This window comes from Panthera uncia (assembly GCF_023721935.1).
Source record: "Panthera uncia isolate 11264 chromosome E2 unlocalized genomic scaffold, Puncia_PCG_1.0 HiC_scaffold_19, whole genome shotgun sequence".
In the NCBI taxonomy this organism is placed as follows: domain Eukaryota; kingdom Metazoa; phylum Chordata; class Mammalia; order Carnivora; family Felidae; genus Panthera; species Panthera uncia.
The window spans coordinates 8,529,631-8,553,027 of NW_026057588.1; the positions used below are offsets into that span (position 1 = coordinate 8,529,631).

At 54.6% G+C, this 23,397-nt stretch overlaps 1 protein-coding gene across 1 annotated transcript in view; it reads right to left on the reverse strand.

The window, feature by feature from the left end:
- The window catches only part of GRIN2D (glutamate ionotropic receptor NMDA type subunit 2D), a 24,152-nt gene extending 1,238 nt beyond the window's left edge, over window positions 1–22,914 (reverse strand). Inside the window, exons 1-9 of the mRNA XM_049622304.1 lie at window positions 22,774–22,914; window positions 22,213–22,424; window positions 21,788–21,956; window positions 21,157–21,310; window positions 18,649–18,774; window positions 18,203–18,432; window positions 16,702–16,862; window positions 605–792; window positions 155–387 (exon numbers count right to left, since the gene is read on the reverse strand). Coding sequence (XP_049478261.1) covers window positions 155–387; window positions 605–792; window positions 16,702–16,862; window positions 18,203–18,432; window positions 18,649–18,774; window positions 21,157–21,310; window positions 21,788–21,956; window positions 22,213–22,424; window positions 22,774–22,914 — 1,614 coding nt within the window. The remainder of the gene's footprint in view (window positions 1–154; window positions 388–604; window positions 793–16,701; window positions 16,863–18,202; window positions 18,433–18,648; window positions 18,775–21,156; window positions 21,311–21,787; window positions 21,957–22,212; window positions 22,425–22,773) is intronic.
- Window positions 22,915–23,397: the final 483 nt, after the last annotated feature.

Below are 23,397 nucleotides of genomic sequence, written 5' to 3' on the forward strand. Positions count from 1 at the left end.
GGGGGGGCGGGGGGGGGGCGGCGGGGAGCTGCCCGGGACCGCCCGCCTCCCCTCCAGCCCTCCCGCCCGGCCGGGACCTCGACCCAGGTGTCTCCCACTACGAGGCATCCCTGCCTGCCTCCCCGCAGCCCTGCCTGCCTCTGTCCCCGCGTACCCTGGAGAAGGCCAGCAGGAAGTCCATGCGGTGGGTGGGCCCCAGGCAATGCCGCAGGCGCCAGTACACCAGGTGCTCCCAGGCGAAGACCAGCAGGGACAGGCCCATGGCCACCAGCAGCATGTAGAAGACGCCCGCCATGTTGTCGATGTCCAGCTTACTGCTCATCACCTCGATTTTGTCGTTGTGGCAGATCCCGGAGAGCCACAGCCGCTCCAGCATCTCGATCTCGTCTGGAGAAAGGGGGCAGGGGGCATGGGTCAACTTCCAGGGGCACCCTCCTCGGACCCTCTTCTCTGATACAGGAGTCTAGGCGCCCGGCCCTCTCCTCCCTTAGACCCTGGTGTCCTGATCCTCATCCCCTCCTGCGCCCGCGACCCAGGGCTCTGGCCCCCACCCCCACCCCCACCCCCACCCCCGCCCCCGAGGCATCCCTGTGCGCAGCCGCACCGTCCCCCAGGAACTGCAACAGAGCCAGGTCGATCGGGCGCTTCCAGCGGGAGCCCTTGTGCAGGGCGATGCCGTAGCCCGTCGTGGCAAAGACCTTGCCCGAGCCGATGGTGACCAGCTTGCAGCCTTCATCCTTGCGGGCCATGTAGTTGAGCACAGCCGCATCATAGATGAAGGCGTCCAGCTTCCTGGGGAGGGGGGGGGGCAGGGGGCATGAAAGGCAGGGTCAGTCCCACCCAGATGCTCTCACAGCCCTCCCGGAACCCCCTCTCACCCCTAATAGCCTCCAACTGCCCCACATCCTGACTGGTGGTGAACTCCAGAGCAAGCCACCGCACCTCTCGGTGCCTCCGTTTGGAGCTGCAAAGTGGGGACAACATCAATACCTCCCTTCCACGGTTGCCGCAAAGGTAAGTTGATGGCTTGGTGCAAAGAACGTGCCGGAGAACGTTATGTTCAGCCTTCACCGCAGCCCTCCAGAGAAGGTTCTGGATACTCCTCCATTCTACAGAGGGCTGAGGCTCAGACAGGGGACTCCTGCAAATCATAATAACGCTAACGATCGCTTGTATCGTGCCGGGCGCCGTACCATCGGCGGTAATAACACGTTCAAGGCTCTCAGCGCTCCTGCGAGGTGGAAACTTATCTCCATTACTCAGATGGGAACCGCAGGCCCAGACGGGCACCTTACTTACTTGGCGTGCCTCCTCCCGCTAGGCCCCCAGTTTCTAAACCTTGAGACGAAGACAGGCAGGGAGAGAGAATTCCCCCTCACAGATGAATACACGATGGCGCACGCGCCCCGCGTCCCCTCCTTCGCAACTGCCGCCCTCCGCGTACTTCTGTGATTATCCGATGAACCCCAGCCTCTCCTCGGAGACTGCGAGCCCCAGCTGGGACACATTCCAAGCTGTGACTCAGCACAGTTCCTGGCACACCCACAGGGGCTGTAAATATTTGTGGATCGCATGGATGAGTGGATAAAGAAGTCCACGCTGTGTCACTATTCGATGAAACAAGATCTAGGCCTATGATCTGACATCAAGATGTCCAGGGCGTATCCGTGAAGAAAAAAAGAAAAAAAGAAAAGAGCCGTAGAGGCCCATAGAGAGCATAACTCCATGTTAATTTTTTAAAATTTATTTGAGAGAGAGAGAGAGAGTGCACGCGGGGGAGAGGGCCAGAGGGAGAGAGAGAGAATCTTAAGCAGGCTCTGTGCTCCGCGCCGAGCTGGACTCGGGACTCGATCCCACGACCCTGGGATCACGACCTGAACTGAAGTCAAGAGCCTTGACGCTCAGCCGACTGAGCCACCCGGGTGCCCTTCCATATTAATTTATTATTTAAAATAAGTGTTTGAAATGTTGATTTATTTTGAGAGAGCGAGCGAGAGAGCGTGGGAGGAGCAGAGAGAAAGGGAAAGAGAGAGAATCCCAAGCAGGCTCCGCGCTGTCAGCACGGAGCCCGTCGTCGGGGGGGGGGGGGGGGGGGGGGGCGGACCCTTGAACCACAAGATCATGGCCTGAACCGAAACCAAGAGTCTGATGCTTAACCAGCCGAGTCAAATCTCCGGTAAAGCCCTCTCTACCTCCTCACACATGAGCACATCAATGCCTTGTGTACCTGCCTCTGTACGTGCAGAGAAATGAAAGAAAAGGGCAGAATTAGTCCGCAGACCCCAAGTGGAGAGACAGACAGCAGATCCCCTCCCCCCCACCACCCACTGAACAGATTCCAGCCAAAGCAAACATTTGGGGGAGGGGGGAGGCAAAGAATTTGAAGCTCTGGAGACAGAGCAGAAATCTGGGGGAGGGCAGTCAAGATCCCACGATTGGAAAACGGGGTTTTATATGGATTCTAACAGGCAGGGAGATCCCAGCTGACATCTGGAAACTTTATATTTATATATATATGTTGTGATATATATATCACAACTGCCTTGTAGGCAAACTGTAATTTCCCTCTAGGTTTCTCTTTGTTTAGGAAAATGCCCTTGGGGGCGAAAGGTGAATCGCCTCCCTGTCCAAGTAGAAAGAACTGTAGGTTTCCAGAGTCAGGCTGAAGAGGGGGGATGGAGGGAGGGGCTTGAGGACTAGGGTAAAATGTAAGGAAGGTCTCCAGGGGTCCTTGCGGGGAGGAAGGGGGAGGTGTGGGAGGAGGTGGGGGAGAGACCTGGGAGGCCTTGTGGACAGAGTCAAAAACCAAGGCTTCCAATGGCAGGGAGGTGTGAGAGGCTTTCAGGAAGAGAGGATCTAAGAGCCTTCACTTTTAATCCTTTGCTTAGTCTTTTTTTTTTTTTTTAAGCTTATTTAGAGAGAGAGAGAGCAGGGGAGGGGCAGAGAGAGAGAGAGAATCCCAAGCAGTCTCCACACATCAGTGCGGAGCCCCACTCGGGGCTTGAACTCGCAAAACGCAAGATCATGACCTGAGCTGAAGTCGGCCACTTAACTGACTGAGCCACCCAGGGGCCCCCTTTGCTCGGTCATTTAAAAAAAAAATAAAGTTTCTTTTTAAATGCTTATTTATTTTGAGAGACAGACAGAGCACAAGTGGGGGGAGGAGCAGAAAGAGAGGGAGACACAGAATCCACAGCAGGCTCTAGGCTCTGAGCCATCAGCACAGAGCCCGACGCGGGGCTCGAACTCACGGACCGCGAGATCGTGACCTGAGCCGAAGTCGGACGCCCAACCGACTGAGCCACCCAGGTGCGCCGCTCAGTCTTTTTTAAATTTTATTTTAATGTGTCTTCATTTTTGAGAGAGGGCACTGGGGAGCCCTGCATCTCTTTGCTTTCCTGTTTATTCCTGCCCCCCGTCGCCAGAGGGATCTTAACATTTGAGTCACAGCTTCCGCGCCTTCTCAGCTCACTAGCCTCCGCTGTCTCCTCACTTCACTCAGTAACGGGGGTCTCCTCGCATTACAAGAACCTATGGCAGCAAACAGGAAGTTCCTGGACCACTCCAGCACACTCCTGCCTCAGGATCTTTGCACTGGCTGTTCCCTCTGCTGGAACAGTCTTCTCCCAGATAGCCGCCTGGCTCCACCCTTCACTTCCTTCAAGTGTTGGCTCAAAAGACACCTGTCTGAGCACCTTCTTAAATACTGCAGCCCGTAGCCTCCTCCCTAGGTCTCCGAAACTCGCGCTCCCGGCAGTGTTTTTGTCCATAGCACGTATCCCCTTGTAACTATGATATGTTCTTGGTTATTAAGTTTATGGTTCGCCCTCTTCCCACTGGGCTTGAAATTCCGTGAAGGAACAGATCTTGTCTGTCCGGTTCACCGCTGTAGCCACAGGGTCTGGAACGGCACCCGGCATACAACAGGTGCTTAACAGAGTGGCTGAATGAATGAATTCAGGCTGGTAGTTAACAATGTATATGTGTGCATAGACACATAGTTTAATTGATAGGAGGGGAATGAAAAATAATGCTTACTGTATGGAAAGGGGACATGAGGATTCCTTTTTTTGCCCCCCCCCCCCCATGAGGGTGAGGAATTGAACATCCTTCACAGAATGGGCTTCCAGAACTGGCTGGGAGGAGAAGCTGTGTTTCTTGTTTTATGTATTTTTTTAAGTTTGTTTATTTATTTATTTATTTATTTATTTATTTATTTTTACATTTATTTACTTTTGAGACAGAGAGAGACAGCATGAACAGGGGAGGGTCAGAGAAAGAGGGAGACACAGAATCTGAAACAGGCTCCAGGCTCTGAGCTGTCAGCACAGAGCCCGACACGGGGCTTGAACCCACGGACCGTGAGATCATGACCTGAGCCGAAGTCGGACGTTTAACCAACTGAGCCACCCAGGCGCCCCTAAGTTTATTTATTTATTTAGAGGGGGGAGGGGCAGAGAGAGGGAGGGAGAGAATCCCAAGCAGGCTCTGTGCCAGGTGGGGCTCGAACCCATGAACCCTGAGATCATGACCTGAGCCAAGATCAAGAGTCGGACGCCCGAATGACCGAGCCACCCCGGTGCCCCTTTTATATTTCTTTTTAAGGGGTGCATTTCCTTTCTCTTCTTGTGAGCCCCTGTGCCCTCTGTGGTAGGGTGGGCCCACATTTGTGAGCCAGCCAAAACCATGTGAGGCCGCCAATTCCCTTGTGCCTCTCTGTAGGGATGGAATTTTCTAGTGCTGTCCATGGTGGTAGCTGCTAGCCAGGTAGGGCGATTTGAATTTAAATTGGAATTAAAGTTTAAAAATTTGTTTCCGGGGCACCTGGTAGCTTAGTTGGCTGAGCGTCCGACTTCGGCTCAGGTCACGATCTCACGGTCTGTGGGTTCGAACCCCGCGTCCGGCTCTGTGCTGACAGCTCGGAGCCTGGAGCCCGCTTCGGATTCTGTGTCTCCCTCTCTCTCTGCCCCTCCCCCACTCAAGCTCTGTCTCTCTCTCTCTCTCTCTCAAAAATAAATAAATGTTAAAATAAAGAAAGAAAGAAAAAGAAAAATTCAGTTCCTTAGTTACACCAACCACATTTCAAACGATCGCAAATTGGCGGGTACCACACTGGACTGCAAAAGTCGAGAACATTTCCCTCTCTCTCTCTCTCTTTATTTATTTAAAAATATTTTCATATTTATTTATTTTTGAGAGAGAGAGACACAGAGCATGAGCGGGGGAGGGGCAGAGAGAGAGGAAGAGACAGAATCCGAAGCAGGCTCCGGGCTCTGAGCTGTCAGCACAGAGCCCGACGCGGGGCCCGAACCCATGAACCTCGAGATCATGACCTGAGCGGAAGTCGGATGCGCAACTGACCGAGCCACCCAGGCGCCCCTATTTATTTATTTATTTATGGGGGGGGGAGGGGCGGAGACAGAGGGAGAGAGAATCCCAAGCAGGCCCCTTGCTGTCAGCGAAGAGCCCCACGCAGGGCTCGCTCTCACGAACCGTGAGATCACGACCTCAGCCGAAATCAAGAGTTGGATGCTCAACTGCTGAGCCCCCCCAGGCGCCCCGTAGAACATGTCTACCGTCGCAGAGAGGGCTATTGGAGACCGATGCTCTAGGAACACATCTGTGTCTGTCTCCCAGACTAGAGTGGAAGGTCCAAGAGAGCATGGTGAAAGAACGTAATAGATACGTATTGGAGGGGCACCTGGGTGGCTCCATCGGGGAGGCATCCGACTTTGATTTTAGCTCAGGTCATGGTCTCAGGGTTCGCGAGATCGAGCCCCATGTCCTGACAGCGTGGAGCCTGCTTGGGATTCTCTCTCTGCCCCTCCCCTGCTGTCTCTCTCTCTCAAAATAAAAGTAAATAAACATAAATAAATAAATAAACAAACAAATAAATAAATAAATAAAATCCTTACTGGCTGAATGGATGAATGTCTTTTAACTTTCATATCATTAGGGGTTATTTTGTAAGGGAGATCGTAATTCAGTATTTGTTTCCCTTGTTTCTCTCCGTGTATGTGATACATATACACGTGCATGCATACATACGACCACTCTAAGAAAAAAAAAAAAAAAATACTGACATTGGGAATTCCCCAACAAAAATGGTCCAGGCAGATCACCTACAGTGACGTTCATAGCCAAAAACCCCACTCGCGTAATCACAAGCCCTCCGCTTCCAGAGTGCTGGACTTCCCTCCAAAACATGAACAGACAAACACAAAAGAAAACAAAAACACACGTATGAACAGACTTCTAGGGATTACTAGGTATCAGTAAAGCCTCAGGAAGAAAGATAGAAAAGAACCCAACAAATGGGAAGGGGCGGCGAGGGGGAGACTTGGAGCAAACAGATTACACAGAGAGGAGAAAATGTGAAAAAGGCAAGATACTGTAACTTCGAACCATGCGCATTGTAAAATAGGACACTGTAAATAATACTATGAAATTGAGAAAATAGTATAAGAATTCAGAGATAAAAAAAAAAAGAGGTCTGGGGGGGGGGGGGGCACCTGGCCAGCTCGGTTGGAGGAGCATGTGACTCTTGATCTCAAGGTCGTTAGTTCAAGCCCCACATGGGGTCTAGAGATGATGAAGAGACATAAGTAAAGTTAAAAAAAAAAAAAAAAAGAGTTCTTGGAAATTGAAAATACACTCACAGAGGTGAAAAGCTGAATAAAGAGTGGAAGATAAGGTTAGGAAGAGCTCTCGGGAAGTAGAGTGGAAAGATAAAGAGCTGAAAAAATAAGAGAATGAAAGGAAGAGATAGTTCAGGAAGCCCGATATCAAATTAATAAGAGTTCCAGAGAGAAATGGAGGGAAGGGGGAAATCACAACTGAAAGAAATCAAGGAAGTTTCCCAGAATGAATGACAGGAGGACACCCTTGGGAGGTCCAGCGATGAAAATGAACGAAGACGCTTCCCTGACAAATGTCAACGCGCTGAGAAGAAAAACAGGCGACACACAGGCTTACGGATCAGAATGATTTTGGATTTTTTTACCAGTGACGCTGGTAATTAGCAGACAACAGAGCGACGCCTTCAAAATTCTAGAGGAAGGGCGCCTGGGTGGCTCAGCCAGCTAAGTGTCTGACTTCGGCTCAGGTCATGATCTCGAGGTTTGTGAGTTCGAGCCCTGCGTTGGGCTGTCTGCTGTCCGTACAGAGCCTGCTTTGGATATTCTCTCCCTCTTGCTTTCTTCCCCTGCCTCGTTAGCTCGCTCGCTCTCTCTTCCTCAAAAATAAATATTAAAAAAAATTAGAGAGAAAATGACCTCCAGCCCAGAATTTTATACCCAGCCAGAAGGCCTATCAAGACTATAGATGTTCTCGACATGCAGTGTCTCTAAAATTTTACACACACGGGCACACACGCGTGTGCGCCATGTGCCTTTTGTCAGGAAGCTCAAAAGAGCAAGAGAGAAAAATCCAGGAAGAGTGAGGTTTAGGATGTGACAGAATCCAAACCAGGGGACTGGTGAAAGGATGGGGATAGTAGCTATGCAGCATGCCGGAGCAGGTCAGAGGCCACGAGGGAAGCTTCGTCAGTATGGTGAAATTAACGGAGTACCTGATGCAAATGAGTATGTGAAGAAGAGATTCACATAGTTAAGAGCATTTTGAATTAACAAAGAAAACTCAGCCACTAAGCAAGTGGGGAAAAAAAAAAAAAAGAAAGACAATGATTAACTCCAGGAAAAACAAAGAATTGTGTAGGAGAGGAAAGTAATCATGGTTTACTACTTCTGGCAGCTGTGGGAGCATTTACACAGTCATAACATATAAACACTGCATTTTCATCTAGCCAGAATCACAGTGTGGGAGGCTGGGGTAATTTGAATAAGAGTATGAGTATGTGTCTCCCATAGTAAGAAGTGAATGGAAAATACCCAAAATTGAAAAATCAAGAGGTAGCCATACAAACACAGTATTTCGAGACAGGGACACAAACAGCAAAATGATACAATAAATGAGGTAAACGCAGATTGCTCTGGGGCGGGCGAGACGGGAAGGGTAGGCAGATGGGACGCTGTTGGCTTTCGTTAAAAAACCAGAGAGATCTTGTATTTGACTCTGCAAACTATGTGGATGTCTAACTCCGATAAAAATAGAACTAAGGGGGGAAAAGAGTAGAAAGGAATACTGGGGAGAAAAAGAATTTCTGCCGAAGGAGGAAGTCAGAGCGAGAGGGGACAGTGAGAAACGCAAGATATTCTTTGAGTCCAAGAGGCTTCTGGGGAGGGGCACAAAGAGGGTGATTCTGGGATTCTGCCCACCCGAGGCAAGGTAGTGGAGTGGTGGAGGGGCTGGGCTCAGAATCCAATGGCCAGGGTTCAAATCCGAGCGCTGCCACCAGCAGCTGTGGGACCTTGCTACGCCTCAGTTTCCTCATCTGTAAAATGGGAATGATAATCTTCACCTCTAAAATATCATGGGTTGAGGGGCGTCTGAATGGGTCAATCGGTTGAGCGTCCATCTTTGGTTCGGGTCATGATCTCATGGTTCAGGAGTTCGAGCCCTGCATCGGGCTCGCGGCTGTCAGCACAAGCCCGCGTTGAGTCACCTCTCCCAACAGTTGTACATGGAAGTCCTGCCTTAGTTGGAGGTAGGGTCTTTACAGAGGTGATCAAGATAAAATAAGGCGGGCCCTGATCCAACAAGACGGGCGTCCCCACAAAAAGGGGGGACTTTGGACACTGAGACGCGGAAATGGAAGACGACGTGAAGACACGGCGGGAAGATGCCCAGCTACGAGCCATGGGGAGTTCCTTCCCTGGCCCTGAGAAGGAACCCGGAGCACCGGGAGCTTCTAGAACTGTGAGGCCACAGACTTAACGGGAGCCCCAGAAAGCTGAGAATGACCTAAGTACATGAGTTAGAGCAGAACTTGATGTAGAACGAACACTACAGTAAATGAAAATGAGATGGGAAGGATCCAGGCCTTGGCAAGGATACGGGACCAGAGGAACGCGCTGCCGGTGTGGAAGTTGACCCAACCACTTTGGCAGATGTCTAGAAGCATCCTTCCTTCCTTCCTTCCTTCCTTCCTTCATTTATAAAGTTTATTCATTTATTATTTCTGAGAGAGAGAGACAGAGCACAAGCAGGGGAGGGGCAGAAAGAGAGAGAGAGAGAGAGAGAGAGAGAGAGAGAGAGAAGCCAAAGCAGGCTCCGAGCTGTCAGCACAGAGCCCGACGCGGGGTTCGAACTCACAAACCGTGAGATCGTGACCTGAGCCACCCCGGCGCCCCAGGGAAGTATCTTTTAAAAGCTAAGCACACACCTCCCTACGACCCTGTAGTTTGCGCCCATGCGTGTTGACCCAAGAAAAATGCATGTGTACATCCCCCCAAAGACTTCCACAGGGATGTTCCCAGTAGAGGGGGCGCCGGGGGCGGGGGCGGTGAGTTGAGTGGTTTCAGCGCAGGTCGTGACCTCACAGTTTCCGAGTTAGAAACTGAGTTAGAAACTGGGTTAGAAACTGGGGCTCTGCACTGACAGTGCGGAGCCTGCTTGGGATTCTCTCCCCTCTCTCTCTGCCCCTCCTGTGCACACACACACACACACACACACTCTCTCTCTCACTCTCTCTCTCTCAAAATAAATAAACTTAAGAAAGAAAAAAAAAAAAAAAAAAGAAGGTTCATAGAACCTTCCTAATGGCCGAATACTGGAAATAATCCCAACGTTCCCCAGCAGAACAGAGCTCGGGCAAAACAGGCCAGACACAAAAGCTACCACATACAACCCGTGTGCTTCTGCTTACGGGATATCCCCAACCAGGCAATGCTAATTTACAGTGACAATCTAGGGTGACCAGAGAGGGGCTGGAAATTTCCCATACCCTAATCTGGGTGTGGTCGCCCGTCCGCATGTGCACGTGGGACACAGACAAATCCTTGAGCTTCACGCTTAGCTTGTGCATGTCACATCTCAACAACAACAGCCCCGACAACACAGAGATGAATTATAAAAAGACACGGGCTGGAGCCTCAAGCAATGGAGGGGGTTGTTGGGGGGCAGGGGTTGTGGCTGACATTTGGGTGAACAAAACAAAACAAAACAAAACAGGTGTCTATCCTGGTCCGAAGTCAGGGGTGGGATAGATTTGGAGTCCTTTTTTTTGAGATGGGGCTGCTCTCCAAAACTCAGGAACCGAGTGGATTCTCTGGACACGGGGTCCCCCTGAGTCACTGCATTCTTGCTCCCCGAGGAAACAGACCGACGACCAGAGGCATACGTGGATAAGTCCAAGAGGAAGGCAATGCCTCTGATTCCCAAGGAATGGGGCCTCAAGCCCCCCGGAAGTAGGCAGGGCCCGGGGAGACCGCCCCGCGGTGTAGAACAGAGGGAGAGGATCTCGAATCCCCAGGGGGCTCCCTAGAGGGAGGGGCTGAGGACGAATGGTTAGGAGAGGGGAGAGGGCGCGATGAGTCGGCTGGCTGGCTGGGTCGGATACCCTGGGGGTGAGTAAAGAAGGGAGAAAGTCCCAGGGGGCTCGGGGTGGGGCCCAGGGCTTGCTCCTAAGGTTCACTAGGAAAATCTGCATTTACGTGATGTAGGCCCGGCGGGCCCAATACGGTAGCTACACGCCGCGTGGCTATTCTGGGCCCTTCAACGCGGCGCGTCTGATCTGAGATGCGCTGAGTGTAAAACGCACCCCGGCTTCTTGCGGGGGTGCGGGGCGGGGGGGATTATGTAAAAGGTCCCAACCATTTCCGTACTGATCGCACGTTGCAATATTTGGACTATACCTGGTTAAGTAAGACGCACTGTTAAAATTAATTTCACCCGTTTCTTTTTACGTCTTTTAACGCGGCCAGGAAACACTTCCCAGCAGCGGGCGGCAGCGCGCCTCGAATTCCGGAGGAGAGCGGGGTCCCAGCCCTAGACATTCGGAGCTGAGAGGCCAGCGCGGAGGGGTGGGGCGGGGGGGGCTTTTCTGGGGACTCGGGGGAGGCGTGGGTTCCGATTTGGGTCGATAGGTTGTGGAGCTGGGAAGATACGCTCGGGCCGGCGAGATGTTCCAGAAAGCGAATTAAATCCGCCAGAGTGACCCTGAGAAGCACCGGACTTTGCAGGATTCTTGGGAAGGGAGTTTGGAGCCAACGTTCCAGCGATCCTAAGGGGGCGGGGAGACCCTGCATGACCTCCGGGGGTGGAGCGAGCAAAGGAGAGGAGGAAGCGGGAACAAGTTCCAGAGAAGGAGGAGCAAGAGGGCGGCAGAGGAGGGGCCCCCTGCGGGGCTCCGTTGGCTCAGGTCACGATCTCACGGTTCGTGAGTTCGAGCCCCACGTCGGGCTCTGCGCCGACAGCTGGGAGCCTGGAGCCCGCTTCGGATTCTGTGGTTTTTTTTTCTCTCTCTCTCTCTCTGCCCCTCCCCCGCTGACGCTCTGTCTCTCTCAAAAATAAAAATAAAAGTAAAATAAAATAGAGACGACGCCGAGGAGGAGACGAAGGAGGAAAAGGAAGGGAAGAAAATGGAACAACAAAAGAGGTAAAAAGAGGCGCCTGGCTGCCTCACTCCAAAGAGGGCGCGGCTCTTGATCTCGGGGTCGTGAGTTCAAGCCCCACCTTGGATGCAGAGATTACTAAATAAATAAATAAATAAACTTAAAAAAAAAAAAAAGAGGTCAAAAGTGTTCTGGATCTACGCTGTCCAGAATGGCAGTCACTAGTCGGGTGTCACTCTTTTGCACTGGGAATGTGGCGACTCCAAATTCAGAGGCAACTGTGCGTGTTAACACGCCTCAAAGCCCCCAAACGGGAAAAAAAAAAAAAAAAAAGAACCCATCTCATTAATGTTTTGTGGCCATTGATTTTCATATTACTATGGAAAGAACATATGGGGGATATTGGGGTAAACATCACTAAGATTACTATCCCGTTTCTTCGAGTGTGGCCGATAGAAACATTTAAATTGCGCGTATGGTTCCCCAGCTCTGCTCTAGGGGGGAAAAAAAAGGCAGGAAGAAACTCCTGGAATCATAAACAAAGGTTAAGGAGGGGTGGGGGAGAGCGCTTCTCTTTCCACCTTGTTATTATTTTTTTAATGTTTATTTATTTTTGAGAGAGAGAGAGAGAGAGAGAGAGAGAGAAGAGCGAGCAGGTGCACGCAAGCGGGAGAGGGGCAGAGAGAGAGGGAGACAGAGGATCCGAAGCCGGCTCCAGGCTGACAGCAGAGGGCCTTTAGTGGGGCTGGAACTCACAAACCATGGGATTGTGACCTGAACTGACTGAGCCACCCAGGTACCCCTCTACCTTAGTTTTAACAACAAGCAAGTGTCAGGCAAAGAATACCGTTAAGGAGAGGTTCAAAGACAGTTGGGGGGAAGGGAAATTTTGTTCAAGAAGCTAGGGAATGTGAAGGCGACAGGCGGTCGTGCTGGGCACAGAGACAGGGGCTCTCCTCCAGATGGGGGAGCCCTGGGAAGGGTGCTGAGGGGTCCACCAGGAAACCCCCTGGAAAAGCAGGAGGCCGGTGGAGGAAGCGCGTTCTGGAAATGAGCACCAGATTTTGTTTGCCAGCAGGTTCCCCGAGGTTCATCTTTGAGAACCTGAGCGGCGCAGGGGCGTGGCGGCCCCGGAACCACGTGACCAGGTCCCACCCTGGCCGCTGCTGGTTGGCCCGGCCAAGGGCACCCGACTCCTCGCTGGACCGGCGGGATTCTCACTAGCAGAGCCGTGAAATTGAACCGAGGCGGCGCCAGGGCTCCCGCCGGACCCTGGAGCTGAACACCTGCAGGGAAACTGGGGGCCATACAGCGTCCGTGGGCACAGCCGAAGCCAAGATCTGTGCAGAGAGCCTGAGATGAGAGCCAGTGGCCCCTGAGAGGACAAAACCGACAAGGCGGACAGGAATCTTGGTTCCTGGCGTCTCCGTTTCCCAGAGCCACTTTGTAACCCCGGGGGGATTGTTGACTCCATGTTATGAAGGCAAAAATTAGGGCTCAGAAGCTGAGTTGACTGGCCCAGGGCCCACGGCAAGTAAGGGGTAGCTCCCATTCCAAGCCAGGGCCGTCTGATTGTACCATCAGGGCTGTTGAACACCCCTGGGGCCGCCTGGGTGGCTCAGTTGGTTAAGCGCCCGACTTGGGCTCAGGCCATGATGTCACCGTTTGTGAGTTCGAGGCCCACACGGGACTCCGTGCTGACACCGCAGAACCTAGATTCAGATTCTGGCTCCCTCTCTCTCTGCCCCTCCCCTTCTCACGCCCTCTCTCTCTCGAAAATAAACGTTTAAAAAAATAATAAAGGGATGCCTGGGTGGCTCAGTCGGTTCAGCTTCCGACTTCGGCCCAGGTCATGATCTCGAGGTCCGTGAATTCGAGCCCCGCGTGGGGCTCTGTGCTGACAGCTCAGAGCCTGGAGCCTGTTTCAGATTCTGTGTCTCCCTCTCTATGCCCCTCCCCTACTCACCCTCTGTCTCTGTCTAAAAAATAAATAAACATTAAAAAAAAATTAAAAAACTTTTCTTTTTTTTTTTTTCCTGTGCTATTCTGTGTCCCAACACCTCTGCCCATGATTCTCCAAACTCAACACACCCCTCAGACCTCAGGCAAGGGAGTGCTGTTCTGGGCCCCCTGCTTTTGAGGACTCTCCCCGCCCCACCCCCTATTGCCAGAGGGGTCCCTGGGGCCAAGGAGTTGTGCCCACGCAGAATCCACACCACCGGTTGGAGAGAGATTATGCTCTGAGAACTGGGGGTAGAAAGAATAATGCCCCCCAAGATACCCACACCCTAATATTTGGAACCCGCGAATATGGCAGATGTGATTAAATGAGGCATCTCGGGATGGGGAGATTATCCTGGATTATCTGGGCGGACCTACTGTAATCACCAGGACCTTTCAAGAGGGAGGGAAGAGGATCCGTCAGAGAAGAGATGACAATGTGAGCAGTTTCAGGGACGCAGGGCCAGGAGCCAAGGGATGCGAGAGGGATGGAGGTGATGCGGAAGGCAAGGAAACAGATTCATGTGGGGGGACAAGGAGTCGGGTTCTCTCCAGGGCGGAATTCTGAGCTTGAACTTGTTTAGCCTCTCTGTTTGTACTTTTTTTTTTAAGTTTACTTATTTATTTTGAGAGAGATAAAGTGCGAGTGGAGGAGGGGCAGAGAGAGAGAGAGAGAGAGAGAGAGAGAGAGAGAGAGAGAATCCCAAGCAGGCTCCATGCTGCCAACACAGAACCCGACATGGGGCTCGAACCCACGAACCGGGAGATTGTGACCTGAGCAGAAACCCACAGGCGGACGCTTAACCGACGGAGCCACCCAGGCGCCCCCAAAGTCTCGGTTTAAAAAGAAAAGCCTGTTACCCAACACACTTCAAGATCGTGGTGCTTCAAGGGGGAGGGTGAAGGAGAAGGGGGGGACAGATCTCTGCAGGGGTGGGGCGTGGGGCAGAGAGAACAGCAGTGAAGAGACAGGAGGGGAAAGAAAGAAGAGGTGACTCATGAGAAGGTGCTCCCGTTCTCGGTATCAGAAGTGAGAGGTCTGCAGGGGAAGGAAGCCCCGAGGGGACACAGGCAGAGGTGGAGACAAGAGACCTTGTGATTCCCCCCCACCCAGGGGTCAAGACAGACGGCGGAAGGAGAGCCCCTGAGAAGGAAAAGATACACGGGAGAGGCTTCTCGGTGGCAAAACACAAACTGCACAAGGGCAGGACTCCGGCGGACGGCTTGGCTGGCACAGTCTCCCTTTGCGACCTCTCCCTCTGCCATCGTCTACAACGGCGGCCTGAAGGCTGACGCACTCAGTTTCCCAGCCTCCTCTGCAGCTAGGAGTGACCATCTGGCACACGCCCGCGAAACAGCCAGAAGTTCCCCCAGAAAGGCAGACTCTCCCCCCACTAAAAAGGCAAGGCCTTGCCGGGAGGAAGTCCTCCACAATTTCGCGCTTCCTCTGCCTTCTCGCCTGGAACGAAGGCTGCAGCGTGGCAGCAGCCATCTTGTCACCATGAGGCAATCACAGTGAGCAAGAAGGTCTAGGCTGGAAGGATGGCGGAACGAATACGTGGAAAGGGTTGGGATCGTTGACGGTATCTTTGAGCTGTCATGCCCGCCTTGGACTTCTTACTGAGAGAGAAAAAGACACCTCTGTCTGTTTACTCCTAACGATCCATGCAACTTACCTCTTGTGTTGTCTATTGTTATCCAGTGCAGGAACTGTGCCTGGCACAGAGGTGGTGTTCCTTAAAACATTTCAAAAGGAACGAATGACTTGCACGTTCTCACAAAGCCTCGGTTTCCTGTCTGCAACTGGTTCTGAGAGTCCAACCCCCCACCCCACCGCTTTGCGATGCGTACCCAACATTTTCCTTCAACCGGACCGGTTAGCTTTCTTTTCAAAAATTTCAATCGAGACAGAGCGGTAAAAAACGATTCGGTTAGGAGTGGCTACTGGAGGGGTGAGCAGAGGGTGGGCCTTGGGGACGGTGATCCAGAGGACGCGATAGCTTCCACCCTGGTCCCGCTGATGCCCGACCATCCATTGGCCACAGGGCAGCCAGAAGGGGCATTTGCAAACAGAAATCAGATCACGCCCTTCCCCTGCCTAAATTCCCCCCTCTTCATGGCTTCTCACTGCCCTTCAAAGAAAACCCAGCCCTGACCTCAGCCTCAGGTCCCACACCCGCGTCTCACTCTCATCTTCCCCTCGGTCAGCTCTCTGCCCTACAGCCACAAAACCACTCCTGTCTCAGGCCCTTTGTACAACCTGTTTCCTCTGCCTGCAAGGCTCTGCCTCCGTAAGTCCACCTGGCTAACCCTCACGTCCTCTGGGGCTCTGCTCCGGTCACCTCCTCCAAGAGGCCCGCCCTGAACACCTTGGTGAATGTGTCCCAATTCAGACGCGTCCTAACTCACCCGCACTTTCTGCAGCAATCATACTGATTTCTCTATTTGTGTGTTTCTGGTTCATTTCCCATCTCTGGACTCTAAGCTCCCCCAAAGCCGGGATTATGGTCTGTTTCTTCACTAGCCTGGCATAGACTAGGGGCTAAGGAAATATATGCACTTTGAATAACGCAATCGAGGAGGAACAGGGAGGACACTTACTGTGCCCAGCTTTGTTAGAACCTTGGTCTGTACTTCGGAGCCTGAACTTAACTTTATCCCTGTGATTTGGGAGGCTGAAGTTAAAAAATATCTATATTAAAAAAAGAAAAGAAACACTAATCCAAGTACGGATTCCGGCGAGTTCAGGTCTAATGATCATACTGAAAATAATAATAATAATAATAACAGCAAACACCCACAGTGTGCCCAGCAGTACTACTAAATAATGTATTATACTAACCGATAATGAGAACCATAATCATTCTTATAACAACTTGATGGGCGCGTTCTCTTGTTATCCTCATTTTACAGAGGGGGAAACCGAGGCTCAGAGAGGTCGAGTAACTGGCCCGAGGTCACACAGCCGGGAAGAGCCGGAGCCAGGATTTCAACCCTGGCAGTCTGGCCCCAGAATGTGTGGCTACTAGATCTCTGAAAACACCACAAGGACGCTACTTCTGGAAGGGGGAGCTCGCGCCCGCCGTCCGTGACCTCTGCCCTCCGAGCTGGCCCACCCCTGGCTGACCTCTGAGGCTGATGAACGACCCCCCACCCCCCACCCCCGCCCCTCGCTATCGCGGAGCGGCCTCAGGGCCCCCGGCGGCCCCCCGCCCCCCCCCTCCCCCTAGCCCGAGTCTGCGCTGACCCTGCCTTGAGCTGAGTGAGCGCTTCCTCTACGCGGGGCTGGTTGTGGCGCACCATGTAGCTATGCATGTCCGGGTAGTTGCTGCGAATGTTCTTCTCCGTGGACCCGTTGGGCACCGTCCCAAACTTCAGGGGCGGGTACTGCTCCTGGGGCCGCTGGAACTAGGGCGGAATGGGAAGTTATTAGGGCGCCCCCCTGGGGCCATCTGGGTCAAGGACATCCTTGACCCAGACGCTCTGTTCTGGGGGACGCCGGCCATCTGGCAGGCGCCCAGGTCCAGAAGCGTTTCTCAAGCTCGCTCACCACGACCCTTTTCGACTCCAACCCAGCAGACACATCCGCAGGTCGCCACAGATACGCGTGCATGTGTGTCCACACGCGTATACGTACACATGATCAGGAGTACTGTGGGAATCTCTAACAGCCAGCATGGCCGGATCAGAAGAAACACTGGCTCCAGAGTTCCAGAAGGGTCCCAGAGGCCCCTGACGTGCCAGGCATTAACCCTTAACTTGCTGGATCATGGGAGGTCCCAGGGGCAGGCGCTTGGCACAGGGCGGGGCGGGGGGGGGGGGGGCTGGAGGCGGTTGCTATGTACCCATCTGTTCAGAAACAGTTCACTCTTTTAACAACAGACGTAGCCACACAGGTGTGTGTTGGCCCAACGTCAAGTGCGTATACGACCCAAGCAAAGATGCAAACATATCACGTGTTCGAAAAAAAAAAAAAAAAAGCTGTTGCAATCCACTGAACTGATTTCTCAGCCTTCTAATGGGTCACGATAGGTTCTAACAGGTCAGCTAACCACTCCGGTCTCCAAGCGTGCTCTGTATATCACCAGCCCCCAAACAAACCGTGATCCGTGATGAGGTGAAGTACAGACCTCGAGAGAGGGAGCACTAAAAGCAATTTTTTGGAGAGGAGTTTATTTATGCATGTATTTTTGGAGGAAACCCTACACCCAACGTGGGGCTCGAACTCACGACCCCGAGATCAAGAGTCGCACGTTCTGCCGACTGAGCCCGCCCGGTGCCGTGCCCCCAGAGCGATTGGCCAGAATGGTGTTACGTCTGTTGAAACTGAGTAAAACTTGGGGTTTGAATGCGGCGCGTCTTGGTTTTTCCATTTTATGTTTCTTTCCTCACAATTCGTTTCTATGGTGTCTTACAAAAACACCGATCTGCACCGGGAAAAGGTCACAGATTAGCCCCCTTCCTCACGGTTTGAGGGAGGCACTGGTCTAGAATAGCCCATTTGGCATTGCTGCCCCCCACCCCCACCCCAGGACGTTTAGGGACACTCTCTCCTCCTGGGAACACTTAAATAGAAACACAACCTTTCTCTTCCAGAACGTTCTATTCTACCATTTTGGAACTCTCTCCGGGAAAAGACTCCCAGGAATCCTCCCTGACCTCCTGGCAGCCAAACTCTGACCTGACCTCCCATCCCAGCCAGCTCCCCATCCCCGCCCCCCCTCCCTCCCCCTACCCCCGCCACACACCTTTCGGTCACTGAGCCCAGACACGGTGTCCACATACTCCTCCTGGATCATGAAGGCGGCCAGGTTGGCTGTGTAGCTGGCGAGGAAGATGACGGCGAAGAAGGCCCACACCAGCACCATGATTTTGCTGGTGGTCCCCCGGGGGTTCTCCACAGGCACCGAGTTATTGAACACCAGGGCCCAGAGCAGCCAGATGGATTTCCCAATGGTGAAGGTTGAGCCTCCAGGGCCTGCAGGGGGCCAGGAGGGGACCATGGACCCCAAATCCCTTCTACTCCATCAGGGAGCAGAAGGAACTACAATTCCCAGCGGCCCCCAAGGCCTCTTGGCACCTCCAGAGGCCACCACTCTACCCCCCCCCCCCACACACACACCCAGGGGCTGCTGGGAAATGTAGTTCTATCTGCGGTCCGGGTGCTCGGAGGTGATGGAGGAAGGGGACTCACGCTTGCCCGTGGCCAGGCTGCGGTTGTAGCCGACGGGACTGAGGTACTCGAAGATGAAAACGGTGACGGCGACCACAGTGAGGCACATGACGAACATCATCACCCACACGGCAGGGCTGTAGGGCTCTGGGGGCAAGGGGGTGTGGGGTCATGACTTGGCCAAGCCGAGGACTGGGGGACCACAGACGTGAGAACACGGTGCATCAGAGATCTGACCCTGTCCTGCTCTGTCCCCTGCCCAGGCTCTCCATCTCAGGGACCGTCTCAGCGCCCATCCAGACCCCTGGGAGAGTGTCTCCCAAAGACGGCCACCTCAACCTCTTCTGTGGCTTCTGCCACCAAATATAAACGGTCTCCTAAACTGTTTCCTGAGCCTCGAGTCTCCACCTGGCCACCTACCAGGTTTCACACTGAGGCCAACGCCCAGGCCCCCCATCCTGGGAGCCCCACCATCCATCCAGTCCAACCCCCGCCATTTGCCAGCTGCACACCCTTCCCCCCTCCCCCTCACCAGCCACAGCCTGTCCCCCCGACTCCTGCCCCCCAACTCGGCCCCCCTCTCCACTCTCTCAGCCAACAAGCTCAGACCTCATTCTCTCCCCTGGACCATGTCCCCTGTCTGCCCTCTCCAGCCACCACCCCCCTCCCCGGCCCCTGCAGCCCTAGAGGATCCTTCTGCACCCAGCGGTGACCTGGCCTCCCCCCTGCCCATAGCCCTCTGTGGCTCCCCAGCGCCTCCGTGACAAAGTCACCGCCCCTCAGCCTCGCTTCCACGCTCCTTTCCGGCATGATCACTCTCTCAACAACCCACTGCTTTAACCGGCCAGAACTCACAGTTCCAGAATGAGCCTCGCCCTCTCCGCCTTGTCTCCACCGCTCCCCTGACAGGGGCACCACCCTGACCTACCTACCAGACAAACTCGCATCCGTGCGTCTCCTCCTCACACCGCCTCTGGGAGGTTTCACCGACAATGAACCCAAATCGCCACTTCCCCGAGATTCCTACCAGGTGATCTGACCTCCCTGGGCCAAGCGCAAGCGGCCAGCACTGCCCCTGTCACAGCAGGGTCACCACCCGGACTGTCACTGCGGCATCCGGGAACGCTCTTGTTGCCTCCGCTGGGCAACGTGGTGGCGCACAAGTACGACCTTGTCACTTCCCTGCTGAAGCAGGGGCCCCATGTGCCTCTCAGGGTGTACCCGCAGGGACCTTGGTGCAAAGAGAAGGCCACGGAGACGTTGTCGGGGGAAATACACAGAAACGAAACACAAAGGAAGAGCTGTGCTGTCTCCCGGCCTTTCTGCTCCCAGGAGCTTTGCCCAGACTTCAGAGAGCAAGAGAGAACTGACGTGCCCTGCTGCCCTTGGCCCGATGTGCACTTTTCTTGCTGTTGTCTCCCAGTTCGGTCAGTGAGATCCCGACCCGGTGCGCCTCAAGGCCACCAACCCGCTGGGTGTCAGCTTCCCAATCGCATCCCAGGACTGGTTCCTTCCTTGTCTCACCCCCACTGCCATTTTCTTATCCCACACCCACCACCGCTCTGCACGGACCTCTGCCTTCCCGGGGGCCTCCGGCCTCCACAGGGCCTCCAGTGGGATGTTTTATAAGCCTAGATCTGATCATATGCCCCCTCCCCCATCACCTGTAGTTAAAACCTTGGCCGTCGCAGCAAGAGTGAAACCCCACTCTCCTACCAGAGCCACCAAGGCCCCTGTATCATCCACTCTGTTCCCTCTCGGTCCTCGCCTCCCACCCTCTCACGGCCACCTCCAGCCACACAGGCTTCGCTCCGTTTCCCAAACACTCCACACGCGTTCCCACCTTTGGGGTCTCTGCCCGCTGCTCCCTCTGCCTGGAACCGTTCTCCAGCCAGATCTCCACAGGACCGAGTCACCTGCCTAAAGGGGCCCTCCTGCCCTCCCCTGATGGCACCGAGCCTGTACCCCTCCAACTCTTCCCCTGGCTTAGTTTCTCATCCTCTTCATCACCACCTACAGTGATTTCGTCCCATGGATCCTTTTAAGAGATTATTGTCTGTCTTCCCCACGAGGCCAAGAGCTCTTAGAGGACAGGGATTTGCGTGCAGCCCCGGAGCCCGGCACATGATAGGTACTCAGTGAACACCGATAAGTGAATCGAGCACTTACTATGTGCCATTACCACGCTAATCTCTTTTCCTCATCTCATATACAGGGGAAGACTTGGGGCTTGTGGGGCCTGAAGCTTATACAATTTGGAGGGGTGTCTTTAAGAAAAAAAACCATACAGAATTACGACTCCAAGAATGCAAGGCGCAGGGCCTTGAAGAGAATGTGCCAGAGAAGGTTCCTGAAGCTCCAGTGTCCTGGGCCTCGTGGTAAGATGGCTTCTCCCGTTTTACAGACTGGGAAACCGAAGCTCAGAAGCCATGCCAACTTGGCCAGTCACACCGCGGGGACAGGCAACACCAGGATGGGACCCGGGCACGCAGCTGCCCCAGTGTCGCCGTCCCAGGGCCCCGGGCTCACCGAGGAAGGCCGAGGGGGACACGGTGCCATTGCTGCGGGCCACCATCACACTGATGCCCGTCTCCACGAAGGGGACAGAGAAGTCCACGATCTCGGAGCGCTCCTCGTTGATGGTGAGGGAGCCGATGGCCATGTCGGCGCGCTGGTAGAACACCTGGGGTGAGGGCGAGGAAGGGGGTGAAGGGACCCGGCTGGCTCAAGCACATAGAGGAGGATGGTGGGCAAGCCCGGCCCCAGTAGACCAGAGACAGGGGGACAGAGAGGGTTAGGAGAGTGGATGAGGGGGACGCAGAGCGGGGCACGAAAGGCGGAGGGGAGAGGCGGGGAACGGGAGTGGGAGGAGGTAGCCCCAGGCCCCGTGAGGCTCCGAGAACCCGCTCTCCGGATTTGGGCGGCATCCCCCTCGGCCCCGCCCCCTTATTTCAGGGTGCCGCCCTCCTGGCCCCGCCCCTTTTGCCGTCGCGTCCCTCCTCGTGGCCCCGCCCCAAGGCCGAGGCGGCTCTTCGGGGGCCAGCCCCGCCCCTTCCGAGCCCGGCTTCCCTCCTTCGGGCCACGCCCCTCCGGCCCCAGGGCTCTAGCGCCTTGGCCCCGCCCCAGCCCGGCTCCTCCCCGGACCGCGTCCCCGCCTCACCTCGCCGATCATGCCGTTCCAGACGCCGTCGATCTTCTTTCCGTGCTTGCCGTTGGTGACCAGGTAGAGGTCGTAGCTGAAGCCGATGGTCTGCGCCAGCCGCTTCAGGATGTCGATGCAGAAGCCCTTGCAGCACCGCTTTTCCGGGCGGGGGGCGTCCGGGGGAGGGCTGCGGGGGAGCGAGTAGGCTTGGGGATGCCGGGGACCCCCCACTCCAGACTCCCCCATGGGGTGAGGGTGTGGAGGGAGAGCCAAGCAGCAGCTAAAACTCTGGCTAGCGCTTTCTGGGGAAACTGAGGCTCGGAGGAGTTCCGTGACTGGTCCAAGGTGACTGGGCTGAGTGCCCAGGGAGGAGGGGGCTGGGGCCAGGGCTGCCGGGCTTCAAGGGAGTTTGAAACTGGAACTCCTGGAGATCGGGCTGTCACCTGTGGGTGCGGTTGAGCTGGCTCCGGCAGGGCACGGAGTCTCGGATGCAGGTGCCACTAATGGGGTCGGCGGGCTCCACAATGACAAAGGGCCTCTCCTCCAGCGTGGCCACGGTGAGGTGCTGTGTGTCATCCACAGGCTGCAGGAAGCGGCCGTAGCGGGACCATAGCGGGTACTTGAGGCGGAGAGTCTGCTGCTCCCAGCTGCCCACCTTGGCCAAGAGAAGGGGATTCAGGCTTCCTTCCGGGGGTGGAGGGTACTTTCCAGAATGTTCTGCCCATCACAGCCCTCCTTCCTCAGAGCGCAGGCTCCCAGCTCCTTCTCCCTTAGATGCAGGAGTCTGGGCCCCCTGAAAACCCCCAGGTTCTCGGTCCCCCCTCCTCCCCCCCCCCCCGCCCCAGGACCTAAAAGTCCAGGCTCCTCCCTCCCTCAGAGGCCAGAATCCAGGACCTCAGCCCTTCTCTCTGCCAGGACCCAGGCATCTGGGTCCCCACGCCCTCTCCCTCAGTGCCCAGGAGTCTGGACCCTCTCCCATGCCTGAGGTTGGGGCTGGGACTCACCACCTCCCAAGTCCTATCTCTGGTGAGGGAGATGACAACCAGAGAGGGGTTCACCAAGAAGCCATCCTCATTGAAGGAGTAATCCCGGTTGTCCCAGGTAATATTCATGAAGTACCTGCCCAGGAGGAAGGGAGGGGACATGTGGGTACCTGGACTGGCCCTAGGCGGGTGAAGGCAGAGAAAAATCCCTTCTATGGACCAGCCTCAGCCCCTGGCTGGAGTCTCTCCCCCCAGATCCCGAACACCCAAGTCTTCTTTTTCTTTGTTCTCTCTCTGCTCACTGCCCAGTGCCCCCTGAACAAGGTCCCAGACCCTCCGCTTGAGTTTGAGGTCCTCTTAGAGACCCTGTGTATTCTGGCCCCACCTGCCTGTGCAGCCGCATCTCTGATCCCTTCCTACCCTCAAATTCTTTCCGCCCTGAGCCCTTTTTGCGCCCCACTAACACTGAATGCAAAGTGTCCCCCAGGGGGGCCTGGGTGGCTCTGTCGGTGAAGCGTCTGACTCTTGATTTCGGCTCAGGTCGTGATCTCGCAGTTCGTGGGTTCGAGCCCTGAGTCTGGGCTCTGCACTGGCAGTGAGGAGCCTGCCTGGGATTTTTTCTCTCCCTTTCTCTCTGCCCCACCC